We start from the raw sequence: 23602 nt of genomic DNA, 5'->3' as shown, positions 1-23602 counted from the left end.
GCAAAATACTAACGCGAATTCTTTACAGACGAATGGAAAAACTGGTAGAAGCCAACCTCGGGGAAGATCAGTTTGGGTTCCGTAGAAATATTAGAACACTTGAGGCAGTACTGACCCTGACTCATCTTAGAAGAAAGATTAAGGAAAGGCAAACCTACGTTTCTAGCATTGCATTTGTAGACTTAGAGAAAACTTTCGACAATGTTGACTGGAATACTCTTTTTCAAATTCTGAAGGTGGCAGGGGTAAAATACAGGGAGCGAAAGGCTATTTACAATTTGTACAGAAACCAGATGGCAATTATAAGAGTCGAGGGGCATGAAAGGGAAGCAGTGGTTGGGAAGGGAGTGAGACAGGGTTGTAGCCTCTCCCCGATGTTATTCAATCTGTATATTGAGCAAGCAGTGAAGAAAATAAAAGAAAAATTTGGAGTAGGTATTAAAACCCATGGAGAAGAAATAAAAACTTTGAGGTTTGCCGATGACATTGTAATTCTGTCAGACAGCAAAGGACTTTGAAGAGCAGTAGAACGGAATGGACAGTGTCTTGAGAGGACTATATAAGATGAACATCAACAAAAGCAAAACAAGGATAATGGAACGTAGTTGCATTAAATCGGGTGATGCTGCGGGAATTAGACGAGGAAATGAGACGCTTAAAGTAGTAAATGAGTTTTGCTATTTGGGGAGCAAAATAATTGATGATGGCCGAAGTAGAGAGGATATAAAATGTAGACTGTCAATGGCAAGGAAAGCGTTTCTGAAGAGAAATTTGGGACCATCGAGTTTAGATTTAAGTATCGGTAAGTCGTTTCTGTAAGTAATTGTATGGAGTACAGCCATGTATGAAAGTGAAACATGGATGATAAATAGTTTGGACAAGAAGAGAATAGAAGCTTTCGAAATGTGGTGCTACAGAAGAATGCTGAAGATTAGATGGGTAGATCACATAACTAATGAGGATGTATTGAATAGAATTGGGGAGGAGTTTGTGGCACAACTTGACTAGAAGAAGGGATTGGTTGGTAGGACATGTCCTGAGGCATCAAGGGATCACCAAGAGATGCATACACTAAACAGATTCAGAAGGATGTAGGTTGCAGTAGGTACTGGGAGATGAAGCAGCTTGCAGAGGGTATAGTAGCATGGAGAGCTGCATCAAACCAGTATCAGCACTGAAGACAACAACAACAACAACAACTGAATAGATGAAAAACCTACCCACCAAGCAGTGGTGGTGCTAGGTTTCAGAGCCAGTGGCTCCTTCCTCTGGCGGAAGGATTGAAGGGGAAGGAAGAGGGGCAAAGGAAAAAGCACTGGTGAGGTTTAGGAGGTGAGGAATGTTAGGAAAAGTCATGCAGAACCCCAGTATCGGGCACACTTTCCAGACAGGATGAGAAGGGAATTCTGAGGCACAGTACACCGACTGAAGACCCTAATACAGTTGACAAGGCTGATATACATCTCGGAATTAGTCTTTAAATTTAAGTAAGTAAAAGATGTTAGCGAAGATATGAACCCGACTTACCCCTTCAGCATCATCTGCAGTCTGCCGGTATCGCTGGCTGTAATGGTACAGTATGAGGACCCTGGCTCCGATATCCTTTGCAAACTGGGCAGCCATTGCAGGGGTGGAGTGGCCATTTTCCAGGGCTTTGTCCCTGAGAGCCTCTTCCAGGGTCGCCTCGTGTACTACGACATCACTATTTCTGTAAGTACACACCACAGTCAAATGAATCTATCTCCACTCAGTACAGAGATCGTTGAAACAATAGAAATGTTTTAATTGGCAAATGGAACTATATTGTTCCAGGGACTTTTAAAATGTGAAATATCTATGACGTACATACGCAGACTGAAGCGGCAAGAAAATTTGTACCGAGGCGGGGATTTGAACCCTGATCTCCTGCTCACTAGGGAGATGTGCCAACCACTACGCTACTGCAGGCACACTGACTTGCACAACTGCACAGACTACCCTAGCACGCCTCCCTCGTTAATCCAAGTTCCAATTCACAGCTCACCATAAACTCAAATAGCACAGCACAAGCTATCTAACCGTATTGGAACAGCACCTCAGCTCTCAAATGAAACAGGTGATCCTGCACGAGAACCGAGCATAGTTTCACGACTACACGGACTACTCTAGCAACTGCCCCTTCTTAATCCAATTTCCCATTCACGCATCAGCCCATTTGGTATTTCCTTAACTCCCAGCCATGCTACAAATTTTCATTGTCACTTCACTATAAAGCTGACGGCTCTCCATATTTGCAACTGCAAGTATATTTTTTGTACGCTGGATCATAGTCAACATTACTTCAACGTATCTGACGTTTTTAAGACTGCCCAGGAACACAACAAACTCCCAAGTTTCTGGATATACACTTACGAGTGAAAACATTACGTCCACTGCCAACTGCAAGATCGAATTCTGCGTAATGCCACTGTGGGCCCGTGATGCAATAAGAGAATTGCATCATCGGTGCAGAGAGAAACAGGAAATCATTCTAGCAATGATACAGGCTGCAAATGGGGAAATCCACTTTAGCAAAGGGCAGATTGTTACAGATGGGCAACTTTTAATGACCTGGTCAGAAATAACGGAGCTGGTCGACTATTTGTATGCTACTGTAGTGAGGATCTAAGGAAAGTGATTGAAGGATGCTAAATATGATAGGCGGTGACCTGTGGTAGATTTGATGACAGAGTATAAGTCTGGTGCAGGCTCAAGTACAGGGTGGAGAAGGGGAAATGCATGTTTCTCAGTATGAATAACTGTACTTTTATTGCATTTTTGAAATCTTCATACCTTAATTAGGTTTGAAAAATAATGTTGTTAGTATAGGTGACTGTAGGCTTTCCCAGCATAAACTATTGATGAAGGTTTTCTCAGGTCTCCAGCCAGGTGGTAGCGTTGATATCTCGCGACGATCTCGTACTATCCGTATTCTGGCGAAGTGTCGAGATTCGCAGAGAGCTAGTTATTTGCGTGGTCATCCGCCTCCACTAGACCTCGGGTGGCTGCGGTGGGGACCAGCAGCGTGCTCGCGGTTGTGGGGATGGCGTCCCCACCCAGCGGCCGCATTTTGTTCTCAGTGTAAGTATTCGCACAGTATACTGTATACTGCTGGCCGTCGTCGTCGTCCTTCTTCTTGGGTTCTGACTGCTTCCTTCTTTCTTTTAAGTGCCCTGTTGATCTGTGTTTCACTGTAGCCATTTTGTTGGAAGACTTCCCTCAGGTGTTGCAGCTCGAATGGTAGGCTGTCTGTCGCAGACGGCGTGCACCCTACGTACCAGGGTGGTCAGTACTGTTTGTAACAGCTTTAATCTACATTTCATTCACACAGGTTCAATTTCCTGCCAAACAGATTTCTTGAAAAAGTCAACTGTGCGGATCGTGTCCACGTGCATGCTCTCTCTATCTTGAGCAGGTAAAAAAAAAAAAAAAAAAAAAAAGTCCAGGTTGACAGATCTGATGAGCGACGGGGATGAGGACAGTAACTGTAAGTGGGAGTGACGTCTCCGAGCAGCACTCGTCACACCACTTCCACGGATGCTCCAGCCATGTGAGCTGTGCCACCACCCTGTCGGAAGCACATTTCTCCCACATTCACTCGATGCCTTTGGAGTTCCGGATGAAGAAAGTAGCGCACTGATGCCACAGTAGGTTCAGTTCCTCCACTTCAAAAAATTAATGTCCAACAATCCCTATCTTAAGAGACACCACACCACACTTATTTTTGGTTTGAGTAATGGTTTTTGGGGCAGCTCACACTGGTTCTCCAATGTCCAGTGCTGACCGTTCTAAGCGTTAACGTAACCGTCGAGATGAAAATGGGCTTCGCCACTCTCAAATACTGGGACATCTGCTTCTCCTATAAGAATAACATGCAATATGGTAGAAAATCCAAATCACTTAGTTGCTGGACAATCATTTTATTCGAGTTAGATTTGAGACTATCACAAAAGATGCAATGAAGCAAACCGCACGATGTATCCACCAATACAGCCAGTCACCGAGCGAATTGTTTCGGACGGGTGAGAACTGCCATTCTCACTGTGTCTGTTTCCTGGAGTTCGAATTGAACAGGGAAGGCCAGATAATTTCCTTTTTCATCACAGATCCAGTATTTCTAAATGCTGCAACCCATCAGAGTACAGTGTTTTGATCTTGTACCACATCTCTATGTCCGACATTAAACTTTCGATTGAAAAGGTGCCGAACCGTAACCGCAGAATCATTCTTCCTAAAGTACTGCTCAACTGTGAACATATGATGCGATATGCTCCAGCACTGTGTAGCAACTTAGACCACACTGTCAGAGCAGTCTGCCAACACTTGCTCAAGGTCAGTATTCCCAGTCGTCGTCGAGTAATAGCAGTTTAAAAAACTGCATTTCCTCTGCCCCACCCTGTACTTCTGAGAAAGCTGTTCACTACACACCGTCGAACGTGAGCCTACGCAGCAGACGCCCCTTTTCGTTCTTGAGTTACCCAACAACATTATCAATTGCAATTTGACTAGGTCTCGTCGTGTTTCTCGATGCGTGTGGCACCATACATCTACACACTGGTTCAGCAATTCCTTTAACTTATAGGCCAGCAATGTGTCGGTGCAGAGCAGGTGCCGGATAGTGTGCCAAATGTGTTCTGTCCAGTTCAGATCAGGCGAATCTGGTGACAGACATCAACGTGAGTTTACTGTCTTGCTCCTCCGACCACTTCAGCACTGTTCTGGCCTTGTGACGCGGACTGTTATCCCACTCACTCAAAGAAGTCGTCGTCATCGGGGAAACACGATCGAGCACAAAAGGGTGCAGGTGGTCTGGAGTGATGTTCATGTAGTCACAGCTAACTCTGTGTCCTCAATTTCTACTACAGGACCCACGGAAGCTGAGCAAATGTCTCCCACAGCACAGTACTGCCTCAATTAGACTGTCACCGTGGCACAGTGCACATTTTGAGCAGCCATTCCGCGCGGACGACGGTTTATCCAGACAACTGTTAACCTGGTGTCAGAATGAACGCAATTCTTCCATCTGGGGGACACCTGTCCATTTTCTGTGGTCTAATCTCGACAACCTCGCATCCACTCCGATCACAACTGACGAGGTCATCGGGCCGACATGGAAACATGTAGGGATCATCTGCTGTAGAGTCCCGTGATCAACAGCGTGTGGTGAATGGTGTTCTCCAGTGCTCAGTGCTCAAAAAATATCAATGTTACGAGTTTAAATACCAATGTTTTGATACTAATCCTGCAGGAATGTAAATACTTTAGGATTAAAGAGTAGCACTCACCAAAAAGCAAAAGGGTCGAGTTGCTGATAGGTACACGAAACAGAAGGGAAACTAGCTATGCCTTGACAGGGTCCTGACTAGACTAGTAATGCCAATGTTATTTTTTGGCAGATAGATTGGTTTCAGTGGGTGTAGTGTGAGACGATGTGGGTACACGGAGAGGGAGGGGAGAGGTACTGGAGGGGAGAGGCTAACGGCTCGGAGGGAGGTGGCCAGTTGAGGGCTAGGAATGTGGATGAGAGAGGTGCAAGGTACGTGGCCCGGCACGATTGTAGTGGCCATTAGGAAGTAGTGTTCACCAAAGAGAATGTGAATTGGGAGGGGTTGACAGGATAGAGGAAGTGGAAAATGTTGGGTGGTGGGTGGAGGGTGCTGGGAAAGTGGATTACTCAAGATTTGGGCGAGGATGGTTATGGGAGCAAAGGATGTGTTGTAAGGGTAACTACCATCTCCATAGTTCTCAGAAGCTGGAAGTGGGGGTCGAGGGATGGATTCCAATGGTTTGGGTTGTGAAGAAGCATTGAAATTGTGCTTGTCCTACATCTACCCAACCCACCTGATACCGCCATCATCACAACTGGTCTAGCTGGCACAAGTAGAGGCGTGGGTGTGGGCACATGTGCGGGGTTTTATTTTAATTTAGCTTGTCAAAGGATAACTCTCAAAGCTAACAAGTTTTCCTTCTTTTGTGTGCTCCTATCGACAACTTGTCTGAAAATAGTTTGTGGAACAACTGGCATCCTTACACCTGCTTGTATCATGTAGCAAGTCACTGCAGGCCCACCAATTTGTCTTCCTGACTCTCCAGATCTGGTAGACCCAAGAGGGTGCCATTTCAAGTCCATTTCCTCCAACATCGTCTGAAAGGATACTCTGAATGATCCCCTGACAAGCCACACGGCATGTCGGCCAGCCTACGATTATACCCATCTCTAGTTCATTTAATTGCGAGATGTATCACTGGCACCAAACTTTGATCATTTGCATATTTGATCACAATGTACTTATCTGCAAAATTGCAAATTTGTACTTTTCTTCCCTATGGGTGTGCTATTTTCAGTGTTCTTCAGTGTATTATGGAGCCCTCATTAAACAAAATGTAATTTAAATGTTGTTGAAAAAGCTATAATCTTAAGTTTATACAACCATCTTATAATTAATTCTCATATTGATATGTATTGCTTAGTCTCATTTTTATAGAACACATGTATGCAAAAATTACTAAAATGAAAGGATGTGTGTTTTCAAGATTTGCACTGTAATGCATCCCCCAGAAAATGAACATGATATCTTGGACAGATAAATGAATGTATAAAAAGTAAAATTTTCATCTCTGGGAAAATCAGTTACGAATTTATGAGTCTCATCAACACCCTTCAGTATAACAAAATATATGTGCATTAATAAAACAAATACTAACTGAGCAATCTTCTTCATCCTGGAAGCATCACAGGTGTCTCCAACAATGGTTACCTTACGACCATTTTTCTTCGGTCCCAACACACTTGACGGTTCTATCTAGTTGTGTTAAGGTTGGATGATAATTACATAAAAATATATAGTCATGTCTGAAGTCACCATTATTAGAAAATTAGCAGTAACAACAAGAAAAACAGTGTCAGCACACTCCAGGAAATTACTCAGACACAAAACTCTCACAAAGTATTACATGCAGATAAAAACTCTGCCTACTTTTTCATTTTCTTTCACAAAAGGGAAGACATTCATCACGTCCTATTTATTATAAGCAGTAACTCTAACATACCATTGACGCTAAAACCACAAACCCTTACTGTCCACAGAACTGGTGTATACCATTTGTGAAGGGGAAGTGTGTCTATTGCCTACTCCAGTGTATCACAGACACCTGCTGCCTCACTTTTATGTCAGCAAAGTATGCACAATTCAGGAAAGGACACCCTAAAACTGCCAAAAGCTGCTACATTATTAATTGGCACTATTTTTATGACTATATACTTATTAAGTATCACCATGTTACGAAAAACTATCAACATAACATGGGAAGACAGTTCATCAACATCAAACTTACAGACGTAACACAAAAGTGCACCAAGCATCATGGTATTACAATATACAGTGTAATCCAAAAAGTCACACACATGAAAATAAATGTCTTTGTAAGCAAGAGTGGCTTTGCACTCATTTGGTCAGTCACTGCAAGATTGCAACACAGGTACCGCCAACAGCAAACGAAGATAGTCAAGTCACATAAGATCCATAGTACAGTAGAGTTCCATTGCTTCATAAATATACAATTTTTCGAAGAGTTTTGACTGTTTAACAGTATTCTGGCAGTTGTTTGTATGCACATGTTGTAGACATATTTTATTGGAAATATCTAGATACTACAGTGCTAAACAATTCAACAGTAACAATATTAATCATCTGTTTCCAGGAAAAACTAACTGTTGTAGACAATAAAGGAACTGGAGGACTGGCAATTTTAACGGACACGAAACTGACCAACATGAAGGATGGTGATACTGTTTGCCCTAAACCAATATGAGGAAACTATCTGTCCAAGCCCACATTTGTATTTTAGTGCTCAGAAACCAACGCAGGAGTCAATAATCTCAGACATATCATCTCTGTAGTACAAAGGAATTTAAGATTCCAGATAAAGAGAAATGTCTAGTGCACTGTACATGGTTTCAATGAGCTGTTGACACTGTAAGGATAAAGATATCGATCCCGTCCCAGACAGGTCGAACCTAACCTCGACGCATCTTTGCCCAGCTACTTGGCATCCCTGATAGGGAAATCCCACTGTACTAGAAGTGTGCAGCTCAGTGCCCACCATTTGTCATGGAACGTTAGTGACGGACTACAGCCAAAGCCTACATAAAGAACTGGTCGCCAGTGTGAGTGCAGTGATTGATTTGGTAAAAAATTATTAATTTATAGAAATGAGGTTATTTATAAAGTCCAGGAAATACTCTTAAGGCTACCATAAATAGCCTACTAGCAATGGCTAACTCAATTCACATGGTGTTAAGTGAGTGAATGTGGCAGCAGAGCGACTGATTAGGCTCGTGCAGACAGTCTCGCTATCGTTTAAAGTATAATCGATGGAGTGTTACCAAATTGGTGTGAACTTGATTTAACCTCATCATGTTGATAGTATTTCAGTGGGAATTATGCTCAGAGTTACTGAAGTCACTGATAGGGCACGACTACAGTTTGCCCTCTGTTCTGCCATAACTGCAAAGTCCGAGTGTCTACTAATTGAACAGCAAAAAATACACGAACGGGCTCAAAGAGGAGGATCAACTTACAACATCTACGGAATTTCAGAACTGGATCGTATTTTTTTCACTGACAGAGTGGTTTCACCTTAGGGGATATGTGAACAGCCAGAACAGAATAATTTGGTCACCGCAAAACCCACAGCTTTCACAAAAACAACTCGCACTGTCAGAAAACTGGAGTCTGGTGAGCTGTACTGCATTGTCTAATAGTGGGCCCAGTTTTCTTTGAAACTATAATGCACAGCATTGTGCAGCAACACATGTTGGTAGGCACTGTGCTCAGAGTTATTGAAGTCACAAGCAAATGATTGGGAGCTTTCTTAAACTGGCAGTTCTTCAGGCACACAAACATTATTATTCATTGCAGCAGGATGCTGCGACTTATCACACATCTAGTCAAACAATTCATTTCTTAAGAGAATTTTTTGGTGGTCGAATCACCTGTACAGGATTATGGCCACCAAGTTCTCACAATTTAATGTCTCCGATCTTCTTCCTGTGGGGCTACCTTAAATAAAGGGCCTATGAATACAGACTGCAAACACTGACATAACTAAAGATGAACACAATTATGGAGACTAGCATCAGGGTCAATGTGCTCTACAAAGTGATCTCGAGGAAGTTTCTTCACACGTGGGGTTACGAAGTAATATACACACACATTTTTTGATGTAAGCGACTTTTGATCACCCTGTACTTCAGTCTGCTGAACATAACTTGTTCATCTGATGTCAACAAACTGAAATCTTAAAATCAAGATGCTCGATACGGTGGACATTGAGTTATGCCCATAGTTTTGATGGCACTGAACCATTCTCCCACGTTACATTGACAATTTATTATTGTCTGATGATGATTTAATATATACAACTACATAAAGACAAGTTGTAGCTTAATGTTGTCACCAAAAAATTTCAAATGCATACATTATACATCCTCAGCCATACGTTAAGGAGCAGCACAGAATGAGCACACAGTTGACCCGGCTACTGTCTGATCCCAGATCTCGACGCCGCCATTTCTCACTCGAACTGACCTGATGAGCTCATCTACCGATTCCATTGATGACTTATTGATATTGCACCAACAAAATACTTTTTTTGTGTGTGTCATATGTTTCTATATATGTACTCTATAGTCCTGAGGGAGGATTTACCTCAGAATCATCAATGCTCTCAGTCCCTCTTATATGCATGACAATGACTCAGCACCTCAATTGTTGGGCGAGTTGCTACCTTTACTCCTCAAGTGCTCATTTACACACACCTCAAAGAGCACAACAAAGTGTTCACTGAAGCGAACAGGGAAAGTCCTGTGTGGTTACACAACACACAAAGTACACCACCAGTACTGGAGACACAGAGGGCTACCTGTCTTGGCGTCAAGTTCTGGGAGGAAATCTGCAATTTTTGCATTTTCTGTGACAGCTAGGTCATTCACTGATGTGAGGGAAGTCACGGGATAATGATACGCACATATACAGATGGCATTAGTATCGCATCCACAGGGTATAAAAGGGCAGTGCATTGGCAGGGCTGTCATTTGTACTCAAGTGATTCATGTGAAAAGGTTTCTGAATTGATTACGGCTGCACAATGAGAATTAACAGTTTGATCATGAAATGGTAGTTGGAGCTAGATACATGGGACATTCCATTTCCAGAAATTGTTAATTTAATTCAATATTCTGAGATTCACAGCATCAAGAGATCTGAGAAGAACAAATTTCAAGAATTATCTCTCACCATAGACAATGCAGCGGCCAACGGGCTTCACTTAATGAGCGAGAGGAGCCATATTTGTGTTGAGTTGTCGGAGCTTACAGGCGAGCAACATTGCGTGAAATAACCACGGAAATCAATGTGAGACTTACAGCGAATGCATGCATTAGGATAGTGCAGTGAAATTTGGCATTCTACATCTACATCCATACTCCGCAAGCCACCTGACGGTGTGTGGCGGAGGGTACCCTGAATACTTCTATCAGTTCTCCCTTCTATTCCAGTCTCGTATTGTACGTGGAAAGAAGGATTTTCGGTATGCTTCTGTGTGGGCTCTAATCTCTCTGATTTTATCCTCATGGTCTCTTCACGAGATATACGTAGGAGGGAGCAATATACTGCTTGACTCTTCGCTGAAGGTATGTTCTCGGAACTTTAACAAAAGCCCGTACCGAGCTACTGAGCATCTCTCCTGCAGAGTCTTCCACTGGAGTTTATCTGTCATCTCCGTAACGCTTTCGCGATTACTAAATGATCCTGTAACGAAGCGCGCTGCTCTCCGTTGGATCTTCTCTATCTCTTCTATCAACAATATCTGGTGTGGATCCCACACTGCTGAGCAGTATTCAAGCAGTGGGCGAACAAGCGTACTGTAACCTACTTCCTGTGTTGTCGGATTGCATTAATGGCCTATGGCAACACAACTGATACGAGTGCCTCTTAATAGCACAACATCACTTACAGTGCATCTCCTGTACTTATGACAATACTAGTTGAACCCTACACAACTGGAAAATCGTGGCCTGTTCATACGAGAAACGATTTCAGTTGGTAAGACTTGAAGCTAGGGTTCAAACGTGGCGCTAACCCCACGAAGCCAGGGACCCAAGTTGTCGACAAGGCACTGTGCAAGCGGGTGGTGGCTCCATAATGGTGTGGGCTGTGTTTACACGGAACGAACAGGGTCCTCTGGTCCAACTCAACCAATCTTTGACAGGAGATGGTTGGCTACTTGGAGACCATGAAAACATTCGTGGACTTCATATTCCCAAACAACAATGGATTTTTATGGGTGACAATGTACCATGTCACCGGGCCAACATTGTTCGTGATTGGTTTGAAGAACATTCTGGCCAATTCAAATGAATGACTCAGCCACTCTGATCACCCAACATAAATCTCACTGAACATTTATGGGACGATGTCTAGAGGCAAGCTGGTGCACAACATCCTGCATTAGCAACACTTTCACAATTATGGATAGCTATGGAGGCAGCATTGCTCAATATTCCTGCACGTGCTTCGAAAGACTTGTTGAGTCAACACCTCATCAAATTGCTGCACGGAGGAGGAGGTCCAACACAATATTAGGAGGTATCCAATGAGTTTTGTTACTTCAGTGTATGCTGTGGCAGAGAACAACAACAACAATAATAATAACAATAATTATATTACTATTATTATCTAATCATTTTATCAGGTAATCGACAACTTCATCCCAATTCATCACAATATGTGGCATGTACTGATAATAACTCTTCTCTTCAAAGCCTAAGCAGAGTGTCTTTCTCAACAATACTGCTAACGGAAAATTTTCGTTTTCTCTTCTATTTCCTCTACTGTCGTCTACAGCTTTCACCCCTTTATTGTACAGGAAATTTCGCTTTATGGGGTATCACATCTGCTTCTGTTGTGATACCATTTATTTCTGCTGTTAAAAAGACCCAGCTTCAGCTCATTGTTCAATTAAAGCACTTACGTGTACTTTTACATCGAGTTGCCATGTTGCCCCTTCCTTCTTTCTCCTCCTATTCACTTTGCTGGTGCACTGTGGAAGCTATGAAGTGTACATGTTCAGAAAGTCTTCCCAACTCTAAAGGACATGCACCAGTGAACGTCTGAACTATCAGTGACACTCTTGCTTTTACTTTCAAGCAAATGAGGGTAATCGAAGGACTGAAAAAGAGGGATTTTGATTACAATGCTTAACCTGCAAGCAAAAAGTGTAACAAAACTAAGCTCATACAAGCTAAAAAAGCAGTATATGAAAAGAAGTTGCACCAAAAAAAGTGTAAGGCAGCCTAGGAAGTTATCTGACAAGATAAGTCTTCCAGCCAGCTATATGAAACTCTGCCTGATCCATGAGAATTTAATGAGTACCTTGTCACATCAGTCAGGGAACTTGGAGGCAAAATTAAGATAACAGACATATCGGCAAGGCGTCTGCCCAGTCCCCAGTCCCCAGTTGTCTGAAAGCCCTTTGTTCCAATGGGATAAAATCAGGCTGAATGTTGTCGGTAAAAGTGTTTCCAAGTTATCTGATTCCAATAGTACAGACTGCTGATGCATGTTTAATTATCTTGTGAAATAAACAGTTAACTTTATTAGTAAGCCAGTGAGTTTTACTTTTAATGGCTCAGAATTGTAAAAGTTGTCTCTGTATTAAAAAATGGTAATAAATAACTCCCCAAAACAAGTTTCTACTGTGCAAATATTCTCAAAAATATTTGAGCCACTCACCTATGTTCAGTTAAGTAATTATTTTGAAAAGCATCACCCCCTTAGCAACAGGAAGTAAAGATTTTAGCAACACGAAAATACTAGCCCAGCTGTTTGGAAATTGTTAATCAGACTAACAGTCTAACAGTGTCACTTCTATTATGTAATCTAAGTAAGCATTTTACTGCTAACAAAATTAGATTACTACAGTATACAAAAATCAACATTATCAGTAATTTCTTCCTACAGTAAACAGTTAGTCTCAATAAGAAATAGACACTTCCCCTTAGTAGAAATTGTTACAGGTGTTCCACAGGGCTCTGTCCTTGGCCCTTTTTTCCTTGTGGCTGTCATGACCTGTCCCATTGTGTATCAGTCAGTTATCTGCTAGGCTGATGGTACAACTTATTTTTCATTACAGCATCCCAAATCTTGATACGATTGTGCAAGAAATTCTGGACTCTTTATTAAACTGGTTTGCAGCCAGTTAACTTGTTTTTAAATACAGACAAAACCCAAAAGCTTATGTTAGAACTGTCCAAGGACGTAGATAATGTATGTGTCAAGCTCTTAGGAATACAGACTGATGTCAAACTCAATTGAAAAGAACATATCAGTGAAGTCAGTAAAAGGATTTCATAAGTATCCTACCTCATGGGCAAGCACAGATAGGATCAGCAATGATTATTTCTGTTATGACATACTTTGTAGTCTTTCATATGCAGACATTCTCTTTATGTCAGTAACAAAAAATAAATAAAAATTGTCTGAGTAATATAGAAGGTTGGTCCTAAAGAGCACTGTCACCCTCTTTTTGCTACACTCCGCATACTAACAGTGGTGAATCTGTTCATCTATGATTCTGTACTCTTTGTCACAAGCAACTTTACAGAACGTGTTATCAGGGAAACAATGGCACTAGAAATAAGGCAAACACTGGCATCTCAATGCACAGGCTAGCAATAGCAGGAAAGTCCCTTCAAGTGAATGTCCTCAAAATTTGTAACGCGTTTCCTCTCACTGCTCGATCCTTACCATTTAAATAAATCAGATTTAAATTACATGACAGGCTAACAAAAAATCAATGTTACAATATAAAGAGTTACGATACAGACAAAATTGATATGAATATTTCGGATTGTAGCTGTATACAAAATACACTATTGGCCATTAAAATTGCTACACCACGAAGACGACGTGCTGCAGATGCAAAATTTAACCGACACGAAGAAGATGCTGCGATTTGCAAATGATTAGCTTTTCAGAGCATTCACACAAGGTCCGCACTGGTGGCAACACCTACAACGTGCTGACATGAGGAAAGTTTCCAACCGATTTCTCATACACAAACAGCAGTTGACCGGCATTGCCTGATCGTGCCTCGTGTAAGGAGGAGAAATGCGAACAATTACGTTTCTGACTTTGATAAAGTCGTGATTGTAGCCTATCGCAATTGCGGTTTATTGTATCGTGACATTGCTGCTCATGTTGGTCGAGATCCAATGACTGTTAGCAGAATATGGAATCGGTGGGTTCGCGAGGGTAATACAGAATGCCATGCTGGATCCCAACGGCCTCTTATCACTAGTAGTCAAGATGACAGATATCTTATAAGCGTGGCTGTAGCTGATCGTGCAACCACGTCCCAATCCCTGAGTCAACAGATGATAACGTTTGCAAGACAACAACCATCTGCACGAACAGTTCGACGACATTTGCTGCAGCACGGACTATCAGCTCTGAGAATGTGGATGCGGTTACCCCTGATGCTGCATCAGAGACAGGAGCGCCTGTGATGATGTACTCGACAATAAACCTGGGTGCATGAATGGCAAAACGTCATTTTTTCAGTTGAATGCAGGTTCTGTTAACAGCATCATTCCGGTTGCATCCGGGTTTGGTGACATCACGGTTAACGCACATTGGAAGCGTGTATTAATCATCGCCATAATGGCGAATTACCTGGCATGATGGTACGGGGTGCCACTGGTTACACACCTCGGTCACCTCTTGTTTGCATTGATGGCACTTTGAACAGTGGACATTACATTTCAGATGTGTTACGACCCGTGGCTAAACCCTTCATTCGATCCCTGCAGAACCTTACATTTTCACAGGATAATCCACGACCACATGTTGCAGGTGCTGTACGGGCCTTTCTGGATACAGAAAACGTTCGACTGTTGCCCCGGCCAGCATATTCTTCAGATCTCTCACCAATTGAAAACATCTGGTCAATTGTGGCCGAGCAACTGGCTCATCACAATACGCCAGTCACTATTCTTGATGAAGTGTGGTATCGTGTTGAAGCTGCATGGGCAGCTGTACCTGTACACGCCATACAAGCTCTGTTTGACTCAATGCCCCGGCATATCAAAGCTGTTATTACAGCCAGAGGTGGTTGTTCTGGGTACTGATTTCTCAGGAACTATGCACCCAAATTGCGTGAAAATGTAATCACACGTCAGTTCTAGAATAATATTTTTGTCCAATGAATACCCATTTATCATCTGCATTTCTTCTTGATGTAGCAAATTTTAATGGCCAGTAGTGTACTTTATTTGTATATGTAATATGAATACTAATTTCAACAGAATGAGATTTTCACTGTGCAGCGGAGTGTGTGCTGATATGAAACTTCCTTGCAGATTAAAACTGTGTGCCCGACCGAGACTCGAACTCGGGACCTTTGCCTTTCGCGGGCAAGTGCTCTACCATCCGAGCTACCGAAACACGACTCATGCCCGGTACTCACAGCTTTTCCAGAATGTTTTCATATCAGTGCACACTCCGCTGCAGAGTGAAAATCTCATTCTGGAAACATCCCCCAGGCTGTGGCTAAGCCATGTCTCCGCTATATCCTTTCTTTCAGGAGTGTTAGTTCTGCAAGGTTTGCAGGAGAGCTTATGTAAAGTTTGGAAGCTAGGAGACGAGATACCGGCAGAAGTAAAGCTCTGAGTATCGGGCATGAGTCGTGCTTCGGTAGCTCAGATGGTAGACCACTTACCCGCGAAAGGCAAAGGTACCGAGTTCGAGTCTCGGTCGGGCACACAGTTTTAATCTGCCAGTAAGTTTCATTAATTTTAACAGTTTGACGCAACTGTAACTTGCTATTACTGGAAAAGCCTGTTCTAATGTATCGGTCAACGGGAGTAAAGAATCTGAACCCATCTGCATTGATGGATTCCTGCCTTTAGGTCCACGCAACATGCAGCAGTAAAGTGGAGGTTCAGAGTTTACACAGACTGCAGACTTAAAAGGAACATGTTTATAGTTTACTTAACCCCCCCCCCCCCCCCCCCCCACACACACACACACACACAAGCTTAAAATTTAAGGAAGCACTTAAATTTTGAGATTAAAATATTTGGAAATTGGATACAGAGTTACTACAACATATGTTTTTATAAAAAAAAGTCTAGTTAACTCAGAAAATAAGACAGTGTACAGACAAAAGAGGATACAGTGTTTCCATTTATTTCGACACTGTGGCCTGCCTTGATCCTGCCATAGAGGGGCCCAGGGGGCACACCGAGTTGCTTCAGCTTCTCAGCGTCAAGCCGTCCAGGGCTGTCCGCTTCCGTCACCACAAATCCGAATGACGGGATGCTGTGCAAGGCAGCACCCGCCAGCACAGTTGCGCTCTGCCCACTGAAACTACCACACGACACAAACATTTGATTGGAATATTCCCAGGTTGAGAAGCTTATTTGCTTCACAAATTCTAGCTTAAAGGCCATCGTGTTAAGTTGATGAGGGAATGTCTTACAGTAACCTCTGCAGACACACAGGTTTTTTCAACAAAAACTTAATTGAAAATAACTATGAAGTTTTTTGGAATTTACATTAGTGAGGTAAAATGCAAAAAAAAAAAAAAAAAGCATAACAAAAGTTGGGTTCATAAAAGACTAAAAACTGCAACAAATGAATCTGCAACCAGGACTCCAACCTTCTCTAACAAAGGCAGAAGCAGTAGACTTCAGAACACGAACATGAGGCAAAAAAAAACACCATAAATTGTACACCAATTTTATAAAGAAATTGCTGTTTTTAATCTACAAATACTAAAATATACCAAGCGGGAAAGCGCCGGCAGACAGGCACATGAACAAAACACACAAACACACACACAGAATTACGAGCTTTCGCAACTGGCAGTTGCTTCGTCAGGAAAGAGGGAAGGAGAGGGAAAAATGAAAGGATGTGGGTTTTAAGGGAGAGGGTAAGGAGTCATTCCAATCCCGGGAGCGGAAAGACTTCCCTTAAGGGAAAAAAAGGACAGGTGTACACTCGCACACACACACACACACACACACACACACACACACACACACACACACACATATCCATCCGCACATACACAGACACAAGCAGACATATTTAAAGGCCTTTAAATATGTCTGCTTGTGTCTGTGTATGTGCGGATGGATATGTGTGTGTGTGTGTGTGTGTGTGTGTGTGTGTGTGTGTGTGTGTGTGTGTGTGTGTGCGCGCGCGAGTGTACACCTGTCCTTTTTTTCCCTTAAGGGAAGTCTTTCCGCTCCCGGGATTGGAATGACTCCTTACCCTCTCCCTTAAAACCCACATCCTTTCATTTTTCCCTCTCCTTCCCTCTTTCCTGACGAAGCAACTGCCAGTTGCGAAAGCTCGTAATTCTGTGTGTGTGTTTGTGTGTTTTGTTCATGTGCCTGTCTGCCGGCGCTTTCCCGCTTGGTAAGTCTTGGAATCTTTGTTTTTAATATATTTTTCCCATGTAGAAGTTTCTTTCTGTTTTAAATACTAAAATATAAATACACGAATATCGTATTTCGAGAATGACCTCAGAAGAAGCTTTATAAATAATAGCTAAAACAGCCTGGTGAAAATACTGTAGCTACAGAAAACTTGATGGAAAAAGTGACAGCAACTATTAGTTTATTTTTCATTATGTGCTTGTAGCATTCAATATATATAATACCCATGCACATCAAATTATTATTAGCACCCAACTTTTACAGGCACACACATTATATAGGACAGCTTTCAGTGACGTGAACACAAGCTTCGAGTGTTCAAATTCTTACACACAAAATTTACTGTAACCACAGTTTTGTCAGCTAAATAGTAGTAATCTACAACGGAGATACTTCAAATACTGTGGAGAGACTGGTAAATTTCTTTTAGCAACAAGCAGCATTAATGAAACACCTCTGACCAGGCAAATGCTATTTTCGTGCCAGTCTTTGAAAAAAATCACAACAAATAAGGCCAACACGATTGTTGTATTTTCATTACTACTTCACACAAATACAGGGCTACTCAAAAAAAGGAACAGATTTCCAATGTTTACTGCTTCCAAACGACAACAAACAGAAACAATTCTAATGTTCCTGGAAAAAGAAGTTGAAATTTTTATGCATTCAATGTGAGCACCATGTGTTACATGACAAATATCAGAATGGTGGCTCATTTCCAACCACATATGAAGCAGCTCGTTTTAGAGAAATTTTCTATGCACACCTTACTTTACCTGATGTGACCATTCTATGACACTGGATTGTAAGAGGAGGAGAAACACAAGATGATCATCATCGGTAGCTCTCAGGTCTCCAGATCTCTCACCTCGTGACCTATCTGCTGAGTTACATAAAAGACTGCATTTTTATCCCCCCTATGCCTGATACTCTTGAAAGTCTGAGACATTGCCATGCTGAAGCTGTGAATTCAATAATGAGGGACCAGCTGCTTTGTGTGTGGCAGGAAATGAGCCACCGTTTTGATATTTGTCATGAAACATGGCACTCACATTGAATGCATAAAAATTTGAACACTCTTCTTTTTCAGGAATGTTGGAATTGCGTTTGTATCTTATGTAAATTGGAAGCAATAAATGTTTGAAATCTGTTCCCTCTTTCTGAACAGCCCTGTAATGCACTTTTCTAACTGAACAGTCTCTCGTCAACTGTCATAGCAACATTGACTGCTACTTCAGATCTGAAATATGTCTTGCAACTTTATTGCCTTCACCTCATTAAAATCCAGTAACGAATATCACAGTTCACCATCCCTTGAAGAATGAGGTCATCAGATACAGTGCACTAACTACAATTGGGAAAGGAGAGGGAAGAAAACAACTTTAAAGATCAGTCGAAAGAATGGACAGGGTGTTGAAAATCATGTCAACAACAAGAGTAAAAGAAGGCTAACGAAATGTAGCTGAACTGAATCAGGTGATGCCGAAGGAATCTGATTATAGCACGAGGCACTAACTAGTATATCGGCTTTGTTATTTGGAAACAAAAATAATTGCTAATAGCTGAAGTAGAGAGGATACAAAGTGCAGACTGATGATACAAGAAATTCTTTATCAAAATTCATTTATATCTGTTCACATAAAAGGCAATGTCCTGACTGACTGACTTATCTCCCAGAGTGCTGATTTTATACTGTAAGCATTGTATACAAGGGAATTTTTCAAAACTCTAGGGAATGAAATGCTTTTTGGAAATATGTCCCTATCAAGACAATTTTGAAAATAGGACTACAAAAATTGGTATTTGGTTTCTCAGTCAGAGTAATTAAATGTGTGTTTCAGCATGTCTGGAAATTTAACCCCTATGGGGATGAAATAGTGGAAGAATGCTTTCCTGAAAATAAATTATAGAACCACTAAGACATTTTTAAAGCCGCCTATGAAAATTGGTATTTGACTTCTCAGTTACAAATTAAAAACCTGCATTTTTCAATGCTTTTGGAAATTCAACACCTAAGCAGATGAAATGGGAGATGAAATGATTATAAAAATATTTCATTACAAAAGGATTTTTAAAGCTAATTCTCTGCACACAAACTGTGTATCCAAACATCGAATGTTGAGTGTGCCGAGTTTCTGACATCTTAACATGGAACAGCACATTGGAGAATCCTTCCGAATGTGCAGAGCAACATCTAGCATTTCAGATATTCTGAACATGCATCTGAACATCAACCAATGAGATGGCAGAACATCACCTATGTCACATGCACAACATCTCCTCTCAGTATGGAGTTGCGAGGCACCATATTGGCAATCAGCTGAAGTCCATACATATATACACCATTTTTGAGAACCAGCAAATTGAGAATCTCTCACAACCCATCATCAATTGTATGATTAATCATAATGAAATGATGAGTAATATCATATTTGTGGTAAAAGAATTACTGTAACTTGTGTATTATGAGAGTGCTGCATTTGAAGGCAACAGCACATTGAGAGTCCATCAGAAACACATTGTTCTTGGTACAATTTGTTACAATTAAATTTCAGTTAGTAACATAGCTACGATTAAAGCTATCATGAGATGTTAACATGGTAAGATTGGCTTCCACAGAGTTGCGGTCATTTTACAGCAGTGAGTAGCATTACAGATTCATAATAAGGAGTGAGATGTAATGGGTGGTCCTGTCCCAGTACAACTAAATAGTTTTTTCTTTCTAATGTTTGCATTTTTAATAGGCTGTGATACTTTGAGTAGTTTATCATATGTATATACTATAATATTCAATGTTATGTAAATATACGCGTCCTGTTCTCAAGGCACGAGCTTGTTCGACTGGCTTAATCCACGGGACAGCTTGCACTACTTGTAGTGAGATATTTTACCCCTTTTTCTTTTAAATGTTCTAAAGATTCTGCTACTGAATATAAACAGTGATCAAGGAAGACTGATCTTACAGTTTTACTACAAGTGAGAAAGATGAAATATTTACCCTATGTAGAAAACTATTGTAAATTTCTATCACTATTTGTAATGGAACTTTTATAAGCCAATGTCCTTATTGACTATACATGCTACTTTCCTTTTTGTCTGAAAGCACGTCAACGGATATTGAAGTTTTTATTTATGTATACTACAGATAGAACTACGCTACTGGGAAATGGGCAGTGGAGGAGATGTGCATTTTAATAGAGCTAACACCCATTTCATAAACAGTCCGATTTACGAACTAGGAACATCCCACAACTGCCACTAGAGCACGCTGTTGCACGCATGTTGCGCCAAGTGTACCGTGTGCACATGTCACATTGTTTCTGAGCATTCGGCAACACTGTGAACTTGGCACACACAACATTGACAGAAAGCACAGTCCACGTATCAACAGCTTAAGGGAGCTTAAAGGGGTTAAATGGGGCCCGGCTGTTTCACTGACTCATCACTGCCAAACCCAAAATGCTAAGAATAGAAACTTGAAATTTGGGGTGGTTGTGGATCTTATACTGTAAGCATAGATCAGTGTGGGATTGATTGAAATTCCATCTATAAGGGGGTGAAGCAGGGAATGGAAGGTTCTTTGAAAATATGTAACTATTAAAGTAATTTTTAAGCTAAAACTATGAAAACTGGTATTTGGTTTCTCAGTCAGAGATTCAGCCACTAAGGAGATGAAACACTGGATGACATTAACATTTATTTGAAAATAAATGGTTATTAAAATGCTACTAAAGCATTTTTAAAGCCATATATGTGAAAACTGGTAGTTGACTTCTAAAGAAATGTGTGTTACAGGATAAAAGTTTTCATGGAAATGTCAGCACAAGAAATAAAAAGGCAGGATTAACAAAGATCACTTACTATATATACAAGAAGCATATTTGCTTAATGTACTCTCAGAAGAGACTGTGCTTCTATGGCCTTCATTAGCATGAAAATGTAGATGTTCAAATTTGTGAACATAAAAATTTGATTTGAGAAAAACAAAATGTGTGTCAGACTTACACTTCCCACACACCACTGTCATCACACACTATACTTCGACCTCCAATCTCCTGCGGGTGTAGACATCCGTTGTCATCGCTGTCCACTTTCCAATCTTGCCAATCGTCAGGATATTGATGTTGAGCTATCATCAACTCGTGAACCTACTAAAACAATCCAGGTTTACACTAATGTGATAATTTTTCTTTGTTGTGCTTTAAGTCAATAATATCAAAAGGAAAATTCACTTAACTATATAAAATATGAGACAGAACTACTGTTAATCAGTCCCCTTCAGTGGGAAAAATTCTTAGCACTGTCAAAAATATAAGAACCTCATCTAACTTTTGGAATTATTTGTTTCTTCCTTAGGGAGGAAAGAAGGGTAGGTAAGGAGTACCTAACAGAAGGGCCAATCACTCCAACCCTAGTGGGGGAAGGATACGCCTGTTGCCAAATGCCCGTGACATTCTCATTCTAGGCTACTTATCACAAACTGTACACTAGTTCGCCAGAGCAGATACTGAGGTTTAGAGTTTCATGGCTGACAGAAGCAATGTGGCATCATTGAGTTCCTAACGGCAAGTGGTGTTAATACAGTTGCAATTTGTCAGAGGCTCAGCAGCTTATGGTAAGCATTTTGCTAATGTTGGCACTGACTAACAGATGTCAATTCAGAGAATGGGGACTCATGATGGGAGTTCATATTCCCCTCCTGCTCAAACAAAAGCTGTTCAGTAAATATCTTTGCATTTTACATGTGTCAATATTAAAATTTAACAGCTAACTTTCAGTGAATAAACCAGTATGAAAATTAAAGGACAGAAGAAATCCTCGCGGTCAGGCCCCGAAGACTGTGCTATAGTTGACTGAGCACCGTGTCATTCTGTCAGTCAGTCATCATTGAATACATTACAGAGTGGCACAGGGTCAGCATCCCGCACTCCCGGTCGTAGTCAACAAAATGGTTCAAATGGCTCTGAGCACTATGGGACTTAACATCTAAGGTCATGGGTCCCCTAGAACTTGGAACTACTTAAACCTAACTAACCTAAGGACATCACACACATCCATGCCCGAGGCAGGATTCGAACTTGGGACCGTAGCAGCAGTGCGATCCTGTACTGAAGCATCTACAACCGCTCGGCCACAGCGGCCGGTCGGTAGTCGACACTCCGACCTCAGAGCCCCTAGCTCTCCATCGGGTAGCTCCTAAACTGGCATCACAAGGCTGTATGTGCCTCTACACAGTCCTTGATGTAAATAAAATAGAAAAAACTTCCACATGGGAAAATATATTAAAAACAAAGATTCCAAGACTTACCAAGGGGGAAAGCGCCAGTAGACAGGCACAATAATATCACACACACACACACACACACACACACACACACACACACACACACACACACACACACACACAATTTCTAGCTATGCACCCTCCCACCACCACCTACTCTAGTCCTGTAACCCGGAAGGTGTACACGATCAAAGGCAGAGCCACGTGTGAAAGCACCCACGTGATTTACCAACTGACCTGCCTACACTGTGACCCTTTCTATGTGGGAATGACCAGCAACAAACTGTCCATTCGCATGAATGGACACAGGCAGACAGTGTTTGTTGGTAATGAAGATCACCCTGTGGCTAAACATGCCTAGGTGCACAGCCAGCACATCTTGGCACAGTGTTACACCGTCCGAGTTCTCTGGATACTTCCCACTAGCACCAACCTGTCAGAACTCTTGCCCTTCAGTATATCCTCTTTTCTCAATATCCGCCAGGCCTCAACCTCCGCTAATTTCAAGTTGCCATCGCTCATACCTCACCTGTCTTTCAACAACTTCTTTGCCTCTGTACTTCCCCCCTCGACTGACATCTCTGTCTGAACTCTTTGCCACAAATGTCTGCTTGTGTGTGTATGTGCAGATGGATGTGTGTGTGTGCACACACGAGTGTACACCTGTCCTTTTCCCCCCCCCCCCCCAAGGTAAGTCTTTCCGCTCCCGGGATTGGAATGACTCCTTACCCTCTCTCTTAAAACCCACATCCTTTCGTCTTTCCCTCTCCTTCCCTCTTTCCTGAAGAAGCAGC

The 23602-nt window shown here is 41.7% G+C and overlaps 1 protein-coding gene across 3 annotated transcripts in view; it reads right to left on the bottom strand.

Moving 5' to 3' along the window:
* Positions 1-23602, bottom strand: part of LOC126293345 (zinc phosphodiesterase ELAC protein 1-like) — a 73437-nt gene that overhangs the window by 37055 nt on the left and 12780 nt on the right. For all 3 annotated transcript variants that reach the window (XM_049986538.1, XM_049986539.1, XM_049986540.1), the window contains 4 exons: positions 21530-21672; positions 16256-16448; positions 6724-6821; positions 1528-1708 (listed from right to left, as the gene is read on the bottom strand). In XM_049986538.1, the coding sequence (XP_049842495.1) occupies positions 1528-1708; positions 6724-6821; positions 16256-16448; positions 21530-21672 (615 nt within the window). The remainder of the gene's footprint in view (positions 1-1527; positions 1709-6723; positions 6822-16255; positions 16449-21529; positions 21673-23602) is intronic.

The sequence above is a fragment of the Schistocerca gregaria genome, chromosome 10, assembly GCF_023897955.1.
Source record: "Schistocerca gregaria isolate iqSchGreg1 chromosome 10, iqSchGreg1.2, whole genome shotgun sequence".
NCBI classification, from domain to species: domain Eukaryota; kingdom Metazoa; phylum Arthropoda; class Insecta; order Orthoptera; family Acrididae; genus Schistocerca; species Schistocerca gregaria.
The sequence above is the reverse complement of the archived record's forward strand: the minus strand, read 5'-3'. Positions and strand labels throughout refer to the sequence as shown.